General features: G+C 50.1%; 1 protein-coding gene across 1 annotated transcript in view; it reads right to left on the reverse strand.

Annotated features, from left to right (window-relative positions):
• Positions 1 to 15,696, reverse strand: part of ITGA9 (integrin subunit alpha 9) — a 352,967-nt gene that overhangs the window by 299,941 nt on the left and 37,330 nt on the right. The window contains exons 5-6 of the mRNA XM_066350935.1: positions 6,848 to 6,915; positions 1,154 to 1,283 (exon numbers count right to left, since the gene is read on the reverse strand). Of these exons, the coding sequence (XP_066207032.1) occupies positions 1,154 to 1,283; positions 6,848 to 6,915 (198 nt within the window). The remainder of the gene's footprint in view (positions 1 to 1,153; positions 1,284 to 6,847; positions 6,916 to 15,696) is intronic.

A 15,696-nucleotide genomic window follows, 5' to 3' on the forward strand; every position in this document is an offset into this window, starting at 1 on the left:
TCTCCCAGGTCTAAGTTCTGTGCCGTGTCTATGAAACACCACTGTCTTCTCATCACTGGGCCTGCCTAAATCTAGCCTCCTTTTCAGTCCAGGGTTAGAGCATTTAGGGCAGAAAGAAGAGGCATGTGAAACTGTCATGCACACAAGCAAAGACGGTCTACCCCTGTTCTGAAATAGGCCCGGTCTCGCCCCAGCGTCGTTCTTGCCTGGTGGCTGCTAACTTATATCGTGTCAATCTTCTTTCTAGAAGATCTAAAAGGCTGAGAAAATAGGAGATATCTTTCTGAGCCTTTAATTACACTCCAGTGTTAGGCTGCCATCCATGGTGACAATTTCTGGTTCCTGTTATTTCTATTTGCAAACACTTTGGTGACCAGGAAGCAGAGACCTCACCCAAAGGAACATCATGGAAAATGGATGCTGCTGTCCGCACTTGGTATCTGATGATCTGAATCTGAGTAATGGCTAAAATAAGAAAATAAAAAGTTTGCTTCCCTAGCGGTTCAACTGTCAGCTTTTTTTTTTTTTGTATTTTTCTGAAGCTGGAAACGGGGAGAGACAGTCAGACAGACTCCCGCATGCGCCCGACCAGGATCCACCCGGCACGCCCACCAGGGGGCAACACTCTGCCCACCAGGGGGCGATGCTCTGCCCCTCCGGAGCATTGCTCTGTTGCAACCAGAGCCACTCTAGTGCCTGGGGCAGAGGCCAAGGAGTCATCCCCAGCGCCCGGGCCATCTTTGCTCCAATGGAGCCTCGGCTGCGGGAGGGGAAGAGAGAGACAGAGAGGAAGGAGAGGGGGAGGGGTGGAGAAGCAGATGGGCGCCTCTCCTGTGTGCCCTGGCTGGGAATCGAACCCGGGACCTCTGCACGCCAGGCCGACGCTCTACCACTGAGCCAACCGGCCAGGGCCCAACTGTCAGCTTTTTAATTAAGTCACAGTGTTAATTCAGTTCCCTCCTTTGTTCTTCTCTAGCGGGAGGGTAGGGGAGGGGCTGATGTTAAGGGACCCTAGCTAAAACTGTAACCAATTCAAATAGATGCAAAAGCTAACGGATTCTTTTCTTTCCCTACCCGTAAAGCAGTAATTTCTGAACATCACGGCAATCGCTCCTGTCTCCCTTCTTACCTGTCGCCTCCCTGAGCTACTCACCCAGGTAAGTGTACCGCCTGTTCATGATCGCTTCGTCGTTCAGTTTGAAGTAGGTGTTGTCCGTGAGGTTCAGCACTTTGACCGTCCCGGCCCAATAGAATGACCCTGGGGCGCCCATCACCACCAGCTCCTACCGAAGAGAAACCCACAGGTAATCAGAGAAGAAGCTGAAGAGGGAAGGAGGAGGCGGGGAGATGAGAGCCACAGTCACAACAAGGAACTCGTAAGTCAACCAAAGCTCCCTCGCGGAGGTCCTTCCTCAGCTGAACAAAACAACATTTCACCCGATTCCCCGGCATTGTGGAGTCTATCCTACGGACGGGGAGATCAGGAATAAAGACCAAGATAACCGAGCAAGTTAAGAAGACAAATATCATAACAGGTTCCTAAGCTATCTACAGATGAGGCTTCATAGAGTTCCTCGCTTTCCCATCAGGACCAAACAAGGAAACAGCAAAGATCTGACATTGTCCTAAATGGCAGAACTCCAGGGAACGGGGCTCATGAAAAGACACCACCACCTTATCCAGCCTGGCCTCCAACCCCACCAGCCAACAACCGGACCGGCCCGCAACAGGAGTGAGAGAAAAACAGTGACCAAAAGCAGCTTTGCAAAATAAATAAATAAATAAATCCAAAAACACGCACTAACCACTCCAGGAAATGCCCTCTGTCCTCACTCACAGGTCTCTTCTCAGAAACAGTTCCAAAGCTGGGTATTCTGACCCACTGCAAACTCAGAACAACAACATCAAGAGAGCAGAGAGGCCCAAGGGAAGGAGGTAGACTGGAAAGGGAAGAGACCACAGACAGCGAGGACAGCACTACTATTGAACACAGACCCCGGGACACACAGACACAGCTGTCTTCAGCATTTACGGTAGGGGCGAATGGGCCCGCATCCTCACCAAGCCTGAGAGCGTGTCTTTGTCACACACCATCCAAGGACCCACGCTGATGAGAATTCCAGGGCTCAGACAGCAGACAGAGCCCCCAGCACAGACAGCTGCATGGTCCGCCCCGCAAGAAGGCGCGTAACTGTGCTGACAGATGTTGGAAATGACCGAGACGTCTCCCAATAGGGATTGTTAAGTCAGGGTGCAGCCATACCACAGAATTCTGGAGCAGTGAAAATACGGTTAGGCGAACTAACGGCACCGAGAGTCACAAAGTGCTCTGGAGTCAAAAAGGATACGCCACACAGTATCTGTGCTGGGACCAGATTTTGTGAGAGAGAGAGAGAGAGAAAACTGTATATGGACAAAAACCGGAAGGATAAGCCCCAGAACACGTATGGTTTTTCCACTGGGTGGTAGGAGTTCAGGAATCTTTTTTGTTTCTCTCTTTTATCCCTAAAGTTTACTTGTTCTGTGTTTTCTTAAATTTCTAGAACAATGACTAAACACTGACAATGAAGTCATCTCAGAAAATGCAATACGCGACCCCGGGGTGACACCGCACAGCCACTGAAGTGGGGCATGTGCCACGAGGAGACAGAGCTGCCAGGCGGGAGCCAGCACCCTTGCCTCCACCGGCGCCTGGCTCAGGCTCAACTCCTTCCTGCCTCCACAGGGGAGCCCTCCTTTTTTTATTGTCTATACTGCAATAAGAAGTCATAGAAATTCTTTTTCTAACAAAATCATTTTCCACTCAGCAATATTGAGCACCTCCTATTATAGATGAGAGCTCATACTAGCTAGAGACACAGAAAACAGAGTCTCTCTGTATGATGTTCCCAAGGTGAGCCAACATGGAAGTGTGCAAAACGTTAAAGAAAAATTCTACCTGAAAGGGTTAGAACAGGGGTCCCCAAACTTTTTACACAGGGGGCCAGTTTACTGTCCCTCAGATCGTTGGAGGGCCAGACTATAAAAAAAACTATGAACAAATCCCTGTGCATACTGTACATATTTTAAAGTAAAAACACAAAACGGGAACAAATAAAATATTTAAAATAAAGAACAAGTAAATTTAAATCAACAAACCGGCCAGTATTTCAATGGGAACTATGCTCCTCTCACTGACCACCAATGAAAGCGGTGCCCCTTCTGGAAGTATGGCAGGGGCCGGATAAATGGCCTCAGGGGGCCACATGCGGCCCGCGGGCCGTAGTTTGGGGACCCCTGGGTTAGAATAAAGAGGATTTCAAGAGGAAACCCCTCAACTGTACCGAAGCCCCTAAGGTGGAGGCCATCCGGGGCCCGTGGGAATGAGGCCACTATGCAGGTCGCCTCTAATGGTCTCCCTTGGACTTTAGCGTCCCCGCACGTCACTGTTCCACTTCAGAAAGACCCTTCCAGGCGGCCCCTTCCCTGCAGGGCTGGCCTCTCACCACTGCTGGAAACTGCTGGATTCCGACAAGTCCCTGGGCACCAGATCCTGCCACAAAGATTCTGAGTTTCTGGTGACAATTCCTGAAGCCACACTGAATTTCCAGGGAGCAAATAAATGTCTGAACAAGCCAGAAACAGCTAAAGAGAAAATCAGAGAGCAGAGACAGAGTGAGCGGGCGGGACAGTGGCAGTGGCTTCAGGGCAAGGCCTTGACCAGCACGTGTTCTGTCCACCAGGGAAAGCCCCCGGGCAAGGAGTAGGGTGTGAGCGCAGATGGGAGAAAAGCTGCCGGATTTCTGCCTGGGTGCTTTGCTCTTGGTAACTCAGGACGGTGTGGACCAGGAACCCTTCGTGTTAAGGCTTTGAGATCCTATCTACCTCAAAGGAAGCTGCTGCTGATAAATTGGATATTCTCAGAGATATCTCACTGTTTTATAAAAGTAATCTCACTTTCTGAACTCAAGATTCTTTACTGGGAAAACATAGGCTGTGCATGCATGCATCCATGCGTTTGTTCATTCATTCCCCTTATTGTTCATGTGTTCTGGGAAGGAGACTGTGCTAGTTCTAGAAGGGTTGTGAGAAAGACATGTGATCAGTTCACCAGAGGAGACTTCCCTTGGCGCTGACCTCAGAAGGAAATCTATAATCTGTGTCCAAGTACAAAGGGCACCAAAGACCATAATGAACAATGTCCTCAGGGCCCGCTGTGTACCCAGAGCAGAGCTTTCTCCACCTGCAGCTCTTCTAAACCGAAGCTTTGAGCATCACCATGGGCCTGAAGGTCTTCGGGCCACCAGGCGGGGGACACGCCACTTTCAGGTGATTTAGAGTAATCCAGGATAAAAGTTGAGAAATGCGTGTCTAACAGACCCCTGCCTGTTCTCTCCCAAACATCACAGGGAAGATAAGACGAGGTAACCCCTTTCTTCCAAAACCTTTGAAACCGATGGCTTTTCTGTCCTCCTCTGCTCACGCCCCATCTCCCTTCCATTCAGACCGGATCAAGTGAGGCCAAGCCCAGGACCCTGAGGCGGGGGCTGAGGGGAGGGGGCAAGGCAGCAGTCTCTCCCCGGAAGTCCCTCCCATCTGGCTTTTTCCATTCAATGCGGGGGAAGCTGGTCCCTTCTGGCACTGTCCCCAAGTGTCAGGAAATGCTCAACTGCCTACCACCCAAGAACAGCCCATGCAACTGTCTCACCCACAAAGGCTAACTTCTCCAGGGGCCAACCGCCACCATCGCCTAAACTAAAGCAACGTATGGGATCCCATCGATAAACAGTGTGGGCCTCTATTAGCAGACTCTCCAGGGGCGCAGGGGTATCTGCAGGCACTAAGAGAAGTCCCAGACCCTCCTCAGGCTGCGCGAGGAGGCAGGAGCTGGAGGGTAGGAGAACGCGGGGGATCTGCACCAGAGTCTGCGCCACGCAGTCCTCCGCCAGCTGTCTGCAGGCTCCCACCGTGGGCTCCGGTGCAGGGGCTCAGGGGTATCTGCGGGGGCTAAGAGAAGCCCCGGGCTCTCTCGGCTCCACAAGGAAGCAGGAGCTGGAGGGTAGGAGAACGCGGATGGATCTGCACCGGAGTCTGCGCCACGCAGCCCTCCGCCAGCTGTCTCCAGGCTCCCACCGTGGGCTCCCCTGCAGGGGGGCAGGGGCTGGGCTGTGTCTTTTTTTCTAGCTGCTTAGAAGTATCCATCCTGTCTGTTACCCTAGAGGCTACCAAAAATAAATGAAGTTCCCAGGAAATCCCCCCTTATCCTCAGTGACGGCTAATACTCACGTGGTATCCGTAACTCAAACAGCTTTGATAACCCCGGGGTCACCCACCCCCGGGGGTCAAGCAGGCACTTTGGGCTGGAGTATGTCAGGGCAACATGGCCGTGTCCAGAAGGCCACAGAGACATGTCCGGATTGGGAGGCAGCTGCCTGCCCAGCTCACAGCAAAGGCAAGCCGAGTGCCGAGGTCAGCGGGAGGGCAGCGGAGGGAGCAGCGCTGTCTGACCCCTCCAACCAACCACATTTCCTGCTCAGCCTCCAACAGCTGAAGTTCCAGAAACGGGGTCGGCCGTGAGTTCAAAGACCTCCTGGTCAGGGAGGACAAAGCCCAGAGTGGCCCGGAGACAGTGCTGCTGGGTCAGAGGCCCGAGCCTCCCTGTGGCTGCCAGCCCCTCCCCCACACCCCATGCACTGAGCCGGCACCGCTGAAGTCCCGGCTGAAGTCCCTCGGGCTCTGGATCCCAGAGCCGGGAGTTTCAACAGGTCCTCTGCTTCCTCTGGTCACCGTGAGCTTGCACGGCCACCTGGGGTTCCCCTCCACACCCCTGCCCTTCGCACTCCTACCAAGTCCTCCTTCCATCCAGCCCCAGCGCCCTCACTGTCCCTGGTTTTCCCGCTGATGAGACCACAGTGAGACCCCTGCCCCAGGGACCCTCTCCCCTTTAGTTCTTCCTCAACGTCTCTGATGAGTTCTCATCTCCGCGGTGAGTCTACTTTTCCGCTTCCCACCACCTGAGGGAGACGTCCTCCCCGCCCGCCTCCATGCTAAGCACACCCGGGCCCCTCAGAGAGTTACAGGCACTGGTCAATTCTAAGTGTCTAACTCAGGCTGGGTTCCGCCGCCATATCCAAATATCTTCCAAAAACATCCACAAGTGTCCCGTCTCGTCACCTCACACAGCACGTGTCTAACGCAGATCCATCAGTTTACCTCCCCCAGTGACTCTTCCTTGGGCGGCTCACGTTCCGCTGGTACGGCCAGGCCGCAGGCTCCAGGGCCCCGGCTCCAAACCCCCTACCGGTCCGCACAGTCCTCGGCCCAGCCAGCCCACTGACGCTGCCTTCGCGTTCTCCAACTCCCCGCACCAGTTCCCTTCCTGAAGTGGCTCCCTAACCTGCACTGTTGCTTTGGGGCTTGAACCCCTGCACCGCCCCCTACCTGGCCTCCCTCTGGGCCCTCCCACTTCCCAATGCCTGGGCACCCCCCAGCCCACACAGCCTCTGACAACACAGCCGTCCTCCATGTTGTCACCTGCTTGTGAACCTTACAGTGGGTCCCTGCTACCCTACTGGGTGGAGGAGCGACAGACACGGAGGGTACACGCTCTCACTGCTCTCTGAGATGGAAGAAACCTTGGCACATGGCAGGATACAATTTCAAACCAACGGGGAGAGGAAACACAGTTCAGCGCACAGTATCGGAACAATGAACTCTGCCTTTAGGAAAACAACGGAGTTCATTGCTACCACATGATGTCTGCAAAAATAAACCCAAGATGCATTAAAGATATAGTTTTAATCTAGACAAGTGCTAGAAGGAAACATAGGTGGATATGTTACATTCTCAGGATGCGGATGCCACCCACCTCGGTGAAGAAGCCCGCTATCCCAGCCTGGCAGGAGCCGTGTTCTTCTCCGTACTTCTTCTTGTACTCTGGGGGGGGGGAGGGGGGAGAGAACAAACCACAGCCTGGTCAGTACGACCCAAGTCGCGTGTAGGGTGGCCGTGCGTGCTGGCCACTTCCCCAAGTGCTGCTGCAAGCGGGGCCCTGGGACGCCACCCAGACTGGGGCACAGGAGGAAAGTCTCAGAAAGCCACCAGACCTCAAAAATTCAGATCCCGGTGCCATCAGGTAGCGAGGCTGCCAAGTGCCCCAGAGGACTCCTCCATGCCCGTGGGGAACGAGAGCAGCAGCCGTGGTGGTGAAGGGAGGCTGGTGACCCTGCTTTCATTTACTCTAGAGAGGACGGAGAGCCCCAGGAGGAAGGAGGAGCTGAAAACATGGCCCAGAAATAGAGTGATGTCACCCTGCCAGTGTGGAGTCCCCTGGAAGACGACCAACCCTCCAAAAAGACACTCCAAACAGCTGGAGGCAATATGCTTCCTACCATTCAACCAGAAGCCCGCCATGATGCCCAGGGCTGCAGGAAGAGGGGACTCCGCACACCTGCCCCAGCACGGTACACTGTCACCGATGGCATATGGTGACATTATACACTGCCACCTCCACCTCCCTTGTTCCAGACAAGGGAAAGGGGAGGATCTCTCAGGGTCAAAAGGGAAAGAGGAGATAGCTCTTTCCTGCACCATCCCCTCAGTCCCCAACACGCTACCCTGACAAAGGGGGCAGTCTAGTGTCGCCATTTTATTTTTAAGTTGGCAAAGAAAAGTGTTTAGCACATTCCTGGCGCTGTGTTAGTTGTGTCTACTCGCACCGTGGGATGGGTCCCTCATCCCTCGGAGCCCCTATCGCCATCTACTGTGAACAGGTAAAACTCCTGAGGTTCAGAGAGGTTAGGTGAACTGCCCAAGGTCACAGAGCTAGTCAACAGCAAAGCCAAAACTCTACCCCAGGCGAGGCAGACTCAAAAACCCACATGCTTTGCAAAGTGAGTGATTGATTACACAGCAGCCAGGAAGTAACCAGCCACGGAGTGACCAGATTGGAGATGGAGAGATAGATGCTCAGCTCAGGACACTAAGATTAATTACAAGTGAAAAGGACATTGCTGTGGACACTGGTTCACAGCTGCCCCTGGGCACCTTCAGGCTGCGGCTACTCAGCACAATAACCCAGGGACCCTCTCTGTCACTCCCTGGGCTCTTGACAAGTCTCTGGTACCGTAAAAAAGCAATATACAGTGTACTTAATTTTGAAACTTTTATACTTAAATACATAATATCCTTAAACTTGAAACAAAATAAATAATACAAAGGAACAGTGAAGCCATGATTGCGACACTGGGCCACTTCCTGCAGCTCAGAGTGTCTGCTGGAGGGGAAGGGGGTAAGGACCCTGGGGAAACATCCAGAGTAATTCAGTTTCTAACAACACACTGACCGCAGAGCCTGGTAACATTTTCCAGTAAGTGGCCATTAACCGACTGCTAAATTATAATGGAATGTCAAGTGAGTTACTCCTCTTCCTTGCAGAGGGCAAAAGCAGCTCCTCCCGCGCCCGTCCTGTGATTACAAGAACCCAACAGGCCCTCCAGAAAGCAGCCCAGTGGCAAACGGAACTTGCTTGTTCTCTGCACAATCTCACACCAGGGCTGGGAGCGGGGCTTATGCAAAGGCACAGATAAGTCCTGCATCAAACTGTATGATGGCACCCTGGGGCGGCTTAGTGGGTTAGAGCAGTGGTCCCCAACCTTTTTTGGGCCACGGACCGGTTTAATGTCAGAAAATATTTTCACGGACCGGCCTTTAGGGTGGGACGGATAAATGTATCACGTGACCGAGACAAGTGTCAAGAGTGAGTCTTAGACGGATGTAACAGGGAATCTGGTCATTTTTTAAAAATAAAACATCGTTCAGACTTAAATATAAATAAAACAGAAATAATGTAAGTTATTTATTCTTTCTCTGTGGACCAGTACCAAATGGCCCACGGACCGGTACCGGTCTGTGGTCTGGGGGTTGGGGACCACTGGGTTAGAGCATTGTCCCAATACGCCAAGGTTGTGGGTTCGATCCCCAATCAAAGCACATACAAGGTGTTTCTCTCTATCTCTCCTTCTCTCTCTCTCAAATCAATAAATTTTAAAAATTGTACAATGGCAAGAAACAATGAAAATTAATGATCCCTACATCACATAACACAATGACAACAAGAATGAAAAAAACCATCCCAACCTGAACAGTTACATTAAATTCAGAGGCTCAGGAAAAAGCATATCCATCCACTGTCGTTAGAGGCTAAACACCCAAATGTAACTCCCAAAGAAATGAAACACAGGAAGGAAACTGGGACACCCCTGAGCTGAACAGAACCATATGGTAGGGTACACCAGTTCAGCCTCATAAATGTATGACATGTACAGGAATTATGTGGGAATCTTTCATGTTTTAAAGCAGGGGTTGGGAACCTATGGCTCGCAAGCCAGATGTGGCTCTTTTGATGGCTGCATCTGGCTCGCAGACAAATCTTTAATTAAAAAAATAATAACATTAAAAATATAAAACATTCTCATGTATTACAATCCATTCACTTCCTACCGCTCATGTTCATGGCTGCGGGTGGCTGGAGCCAATCACAGCTGTCCTCCGGGACAACACCAAATTTTTATTGGATAATGCGTAAGGTACACGGGTGGTTGTATGGCTCTCACGGAATTACATTTTAAAATGTGGCATTTATGGCTCTCTCAGCCAAAAAGGTTCCCAACCCGTTTTAAAGAAACATGTCTCGAGGTCTCTTCTGTGACAGACACTAAAAAAATGGTCAAGAAAACTTCAGTGTCTCTCCCCAGCTCATTGCCAAACTCTAAGCCAAGAGCAGGACCCAAGGTCTCTGAGGCGGCCACAGCTATACGGGGAGCTGGGAGCACCCCACCCTCAGCCCCAGGCCACAGGCCAGCAAGGTGAAGCCCTTGACCATCACCCCTGCCTCAGCCGGCATCGAGGCACCGACCAGGCACCTTCGGAGGCCAGCCCCTGGCTCCCAAACGGGGACCTGCCTCATTTGGTCTGAGAGCCAGGGCCACACAGAATGCAGGCACCATCCCACCAGCTCGGATGTTTCTGCAACCCCAAGGTCTATAACTGCCTTCTCAGGACGCTCTCACACAAGGACTCAATCCAGGTGGGGCTCCTGACTGAAACCCGTAACTCTCAGTTAGAGGACAGGCAGTGCTCCGACCTCCCCAAATCCTCTGTGACGCTGTGATGAACCCCTCAACTGGGGACAGGATCCACCCCCTCCCGCCCCACAAATCCTGGGAGCGGAGGGGAGTTGTGGCCATCGTAGTCTAGGAAGGTTCAACTGGAGTGACTGGGTTAGACAGTTGCACATTGCAAGCCTCCCGCAGCCTTCCAGACCCTTCCTCGGCTTCTCTGCCGAGGCAAGCCTGCAGGTCAAGGCACACGAAACCCTCTCCCCGTCACAAAATGTGTTTGTTCATCTCCCGGGGTATTCAACACAAAGATGAGTTCACCCATCTCAGTGCCGCCGCACCAGCCCCGCGCCAGGAACCTGCGTGGGCTGAGGAAAAGCGGGCATCCATGCCTTCCCGTGCGAGGACCCGAGGCCCAGGTGGGAAGGTAAGAGGCGCCTAAGTACCTAAACTCCCCAACCTGCCTTGTTTGGGGCCTTTGTCCCCATGACCTTCCAGCCCTGCGGCCTTCCCTCTTCCCACCTGTCAGGCTCCCGACCTCTACCCCGGCCCTGACTGAAAAGAAACTGCGCTCTGGGTACCAGGCATCCTGGGTTCTCCACTCGGTGCCACCACTAACCCCAGAGGCCACGGGTGATGCTGGGTAGGATCAGAGCACGGACCCACAGGATGGAGTTTTCAGGGCTCTCCAAACCTACGCTGGCTGAGCCTACGCTGGGCAAGTCCATCTTCTCGGAGGCCTCGGGAGATTATTTTGATTGATTCTTCAATCCCTGCCCACCCCCAGGCATGACCCTTCAGTAACTGTCCTTGAAAACCCAAGAGGAGCCACGAAAGCACAGATGGGTTGGCCCAGCCCGCGGGCCCATGAAGTTGCCATGTGTGGGGTCCACACTCACCCCTTCTCATGCAAAGTGCTCTTCCTCTCAGAGCCTAACCCTCCAAAGACCGGAGGTGAGCAGCCTCCATGGGAGACGTCAGAGATGTCCCAGACCAATCCCACCTTGAGAGGCACCAGCGCTGCTCACGGACGGCTGCCCAGCCCCCACGTTCTGTGCCTCGCCCCGCCTGCTCGTTTGCCGTTAAAATATACAAAATAAAATAAAACGATCACATTGTGCTGGCCTGCTGGATATTCAGTAATCCTGATAATGTGAGATGTGATCTCAGGAAGCACTCCAGAAAGGAGACAAGGGCACACCACAGCAAGGGCACACCACAGGTAAATGACACCTCAGGGTGCCATGGTGACCGTTAGGGCCCAGGCTTGGCCTCTGGGGACTTTCCCAAGAGAGTGGCCAGACACATCAGACACTGGACCACGGCACACTTCCGTTGTTTTTTCTCTTCTGAATGCTACTTCTGTGAGTTAATAATACCACCACTGTTATGATAGCCTGATTCTTTCTTTAAAAAAAAAAAAAATGTTATAAAGAGGTCAGGCTGAGGGTTCTGCCTCATCCACTTTCCAAATGTCCACACGCAGGCCTAGGATCCGGGTATGGAGACCCACGTCTGAGCCTTACCCATTTCCTGTAAACCCTGCTTCTGCTTGCCTCGCCGGGAGAAGGCGGGAAAGCTCATCCTGCAGAACTCCGAGGAGGGTGGTGGGCACAGGGACTAAGGACTATGCGGGCACAGCATCCTCAAGACACCCCCCCAGGACACACAGCCTCCCTCCACGGAGAAGTCCAGGAAGTGCCGGGCGGAGGGGCGGGAGGGGCCTTCGGTCCCTCGTCTTCGCAGGAAGAGTTTTTCCTGCACACACACCAAGGCTGTGGGCCCCAGAGTGGGTTGCTCTTGGGCACTTCCGCTCAAGTCTCCACATGCCCCAAGGGTGTGGCCTCTGTGGAAACAAAACATTGATTTATCCCACCTCGGTGTGGAAAGGGATAACCCCGCGTGGCGTGACAGCGGCTCCCGGGCGCTGTAGCAAATCTAACGCTGTTCGATCTGGGGAGCAAAAGATGTGGTTGAACAAGGGGGCCTGGCAGGGAGCTGGAGGAGGAGCTGGGAACAGGTTGGAAGGCCGTCTCTTTCGCCCTGGCTGGGTTCGAATTACTGGGCCTGCGTCACACACTTTCATGCGTTGAGTTAAGATGGCTCCTCCTCGTCCTAAAAATGGTAGTATTTCCCTTGGGGTAGCTGCTGGTTTTACTAAACCCTGTCTAAACAGAAGGCAATTCAGAGAGGAAAAATATACCAGTTTCCAAATGTTCACAATCCGCAACTCAATGCACAGAGTTTACGCTAATGAATTTTAATTCGTTCAAGAATAATACGTGGGTGGGGCCACTTCCTGCAGCCTTCTCAGACGCTGGTGGCATAAAACCAACCCATGGAAAGAGCAAGATTTATATACAGCGTAATATATATCCTTCCTACTAATCTCTCGTCCTATTACCAGTTTGAGAATGTTTCATCTTTCAACCCTCGTCGTTCTAGCACACCAATTTTTAAATTATTTTTCCATAGTTCTTTGCCTTAGCCATGAAATAAAATATCAGATTAAAAATAGCTTTCCAGGCTTACATTATTATTTTTTTTTTTTTTGCTCAGTTTCCGAGAGAACAATACTAAATAACTGGTCAACAACAATTTAGAAGACAGTGAAGTTGGGCAGATAGCTCTAGTGATAAAAAGAACACATAAAAAAATAAATTTTTTTTTAAAAATTAAAAAAAAAAGAGCACGTAAACATAAAAAACTAAAGAGAACAAAACCACCCTCAGTTGTAAGGGACCACAGTCTCAATGGAAAAAAAAAAGATCTAAACAGCTAGGCTGGAGAGGAAGGGACAACATTTTATCAAAATAATTGACAATTAAGCTATGGTGACCATTGAATGCAAACTGCAATAAAGGAAGAAACTTACAATTAAGTGAGAAAAAAGAGACTTTAAGAAGGGGAATGATTTTGAGAGAATGTCTGTAATTCTAATCGTATCCAGTCATTTTACTGAGGACATCACTATTGCTCAGAGACAGTAAGGGGCTCATTTTAAAGCCACACAGCTAATTATCGAGAGGCAGGATTAAAGAGCAGGGCTCCTGACTCCCGATCTGCTTCGACTACACCATCACGCTTCACAGAGTACATTTCCAGTGATAACACACCTCTCCTTTAGAAAGAAAAAGAACTTTTCCACTGATGGATGAACAGATGAACACAACACAGTATATACATACCGTATTCCCCCATGTATAAGACGCATCTTTTTTGAAAAATTTGGGGTCTAAAAACTGTGTGTGTCTTATACAGTGGTTGTGGCCTTTCAAATCCCATCGATGGAACTGAGGACGAGGCAATATATGAGGACAGTGATTTGTCATCAGGCACAGAGAAGGACAAGCTAATGGATGGGAGTTTTGACAGTGATGAGGGGTTGTATGAATTTTATGATGAATAAAACTTGAGTTCAATAACTTGATGTAATACATTTTTCAAATTTCGGGCCCCAAAATTAAAGTGCGTCTTATACATGGGGAAATACGGTACATTCATTGGACTATCATTCAGCCTTAAAAAGAAAATGCTAACACATGATACAATATGGATGCACCTGGAGGGCGTCATGTAAAGGGAAATAAGTCAGGCACAAAAGGACCAATACACTGTGACTCCACTTCCATGAGGCACCTAAAGTAGTCAAATTCCCAGAGACAAGAAGTGGAACGCCAGTTGCCAGGGGCTGGGGGCAGGGGAGTGGGGAGTTACCATTTCATGGTACAAAATTTCAGTTTGGGAACATATTCTGCAGATTGGTGATGCTGGCTGCACAGTAACGTGAATGTGAGTATACCACAGAATTGCACATTTAAAATGGCAACTTCTATGGCATTTTTTACAACTGTTAAAACACTGTTTTAATGTTTTATAATCTTTAAAGAGTTCCTTCCACCCAGAATCTAATAACACATCTTGTGTCACCTCCTTACTTTAGAAGCAGAAATTAGCAACTTTACAGGCACATAATAACACACCTACATTCAACTTCTTGTGTGTTAGGGACTGAATGTTGGTGTCCCCCTACAATTCATATGTTGAAAGCATGCTCCCTAATGTGATGGTATCAGGAGGTGGGAGTTAGGATTAGATGAGATCATGAGGGTGGAGTCCCCATAAACTGAATTAGTGCCCTTGTAAGAGTCCTGAGTGAGCTTGCTTCTCTCTGCTCTTCCTCCTGCGAGGACACTAAGAAGATGGGCATCTATGAATCAGGAAAGGGGCCTTCACTAGACACCCAATCAGCCACAGCCTTGATCTGGGACCCGCCCTCTAGAATTGTGAGAAACAGACGTTTGTTGTTTAAGTCACCCGGTCAGTTATGCTGGGCTGCATTTTTGTTATGCAGCCCAAACTGACCAAGACTGTATGTTATTTTTTTTTGTCCTTCCAAAAAACAATGGCCCTGAACGTGACAGTCACATTTCAGTGACAACTACAGCTGAGAACTGAGAATTCATTTTCTCCCCAAAGCTAAAAACTTACGAAATAATCACTAAAACGTGGGCAGTCAAATCACTTCAGATAGTAAAACCAAATGCTTCGAGTGAGGAAAAATCCAGAACACAGAGCAGACCAGCCTCCCAGAAAGACTCTATCAGAACATCTGCCTCCCCACCCCCCCACCCGCACCTGCCGGGACCTGTCTATAGTTTGTGATTACAGTTGCAAAACTGCATCGTGGCTTGAAAAGTCTACAGTGTAGTATCTTAAGCCTTCATAAGATAAAATTATGACAAAAAAGAGGAAATTTTTCTCTGGTATTGGCCAGACCTTCCCAGTAATCACAAACAAAAGCAACATCCCAATAGAAGAGGAAGTATTAAAAAAAAAAAAAAAAAACTATTCTGAGATTAAGAGTCAGGCACCATGCCTCTGCTTAAAAAGCCTATGACTTTCATCAACCTCCCTGAGCCTCAGTTTTCTCATCTGCACAATGGGGATAAGACTACGTACCACAAAATGAAGTGATTATTCAGTATGGACAATAAGTGTTAAGTACACAGCCTGACACCCGGCACCTAGCAGGTGTGTGGTTCATGTTAGGTGAATCTGAATCTGTTAGTGTCTGCGAGAAGAGCAAAAACGCAAGATACCCATCACACGGGATATGCCATTTTAAAAGAAGAGGCTCATAAAATTTGGACATCCGTAAGGAAAATATAGAAGATGCAGTTTAGGCAGTCAGTAATTCTACACAATATATGGACACACGTTTGAAGTATAGAATATTTATGTGTCCAAGATAAAAATTCTTGGCACCAAAGAAAAAGCTTTGTTGGGGCTCCCTGAGCCCTGAGAGCCACCGCCAGAGACTTGGCCTCCTCCTCCGGGCCTGGCTGTCCCCTCCAGCACCCTTGCTCTCTCCCCCTCGGGGTCCTTCTCTGCCTTTCCTGGCTGTAACTCAGAACTGTATCCACTTTTTTATTATTGTCTTAAATGAACTAATAAAGACATAAAATGTATGGAGTAAATGAATATATAAAGTGAATTCCTCTGTTAGTCCAATATTTCTTTTAACATTCAATACTGTTTTATATTAGTTTCAGGTGTACAGCAGAGTGGTCAAACTACTATATAATTTACAAAGTAA

The sequence above is a fragment of the Saccopteryx leptura genome, chromosome 10 (genome assembly GCF_036850995.1).
Source record: "Saccopteryx leptura isolate mSacLep1 chromosome 10, mSacLep1_pri_phased_curated, whole genome shotgun sequence".
Classification (NCBI taxonomy): Eukaryota; Metazoa; Chordata; class Mammalia; order Chiroptera; family Emballonuridae; genus Saccopteryx; species Saccopteryx leptura.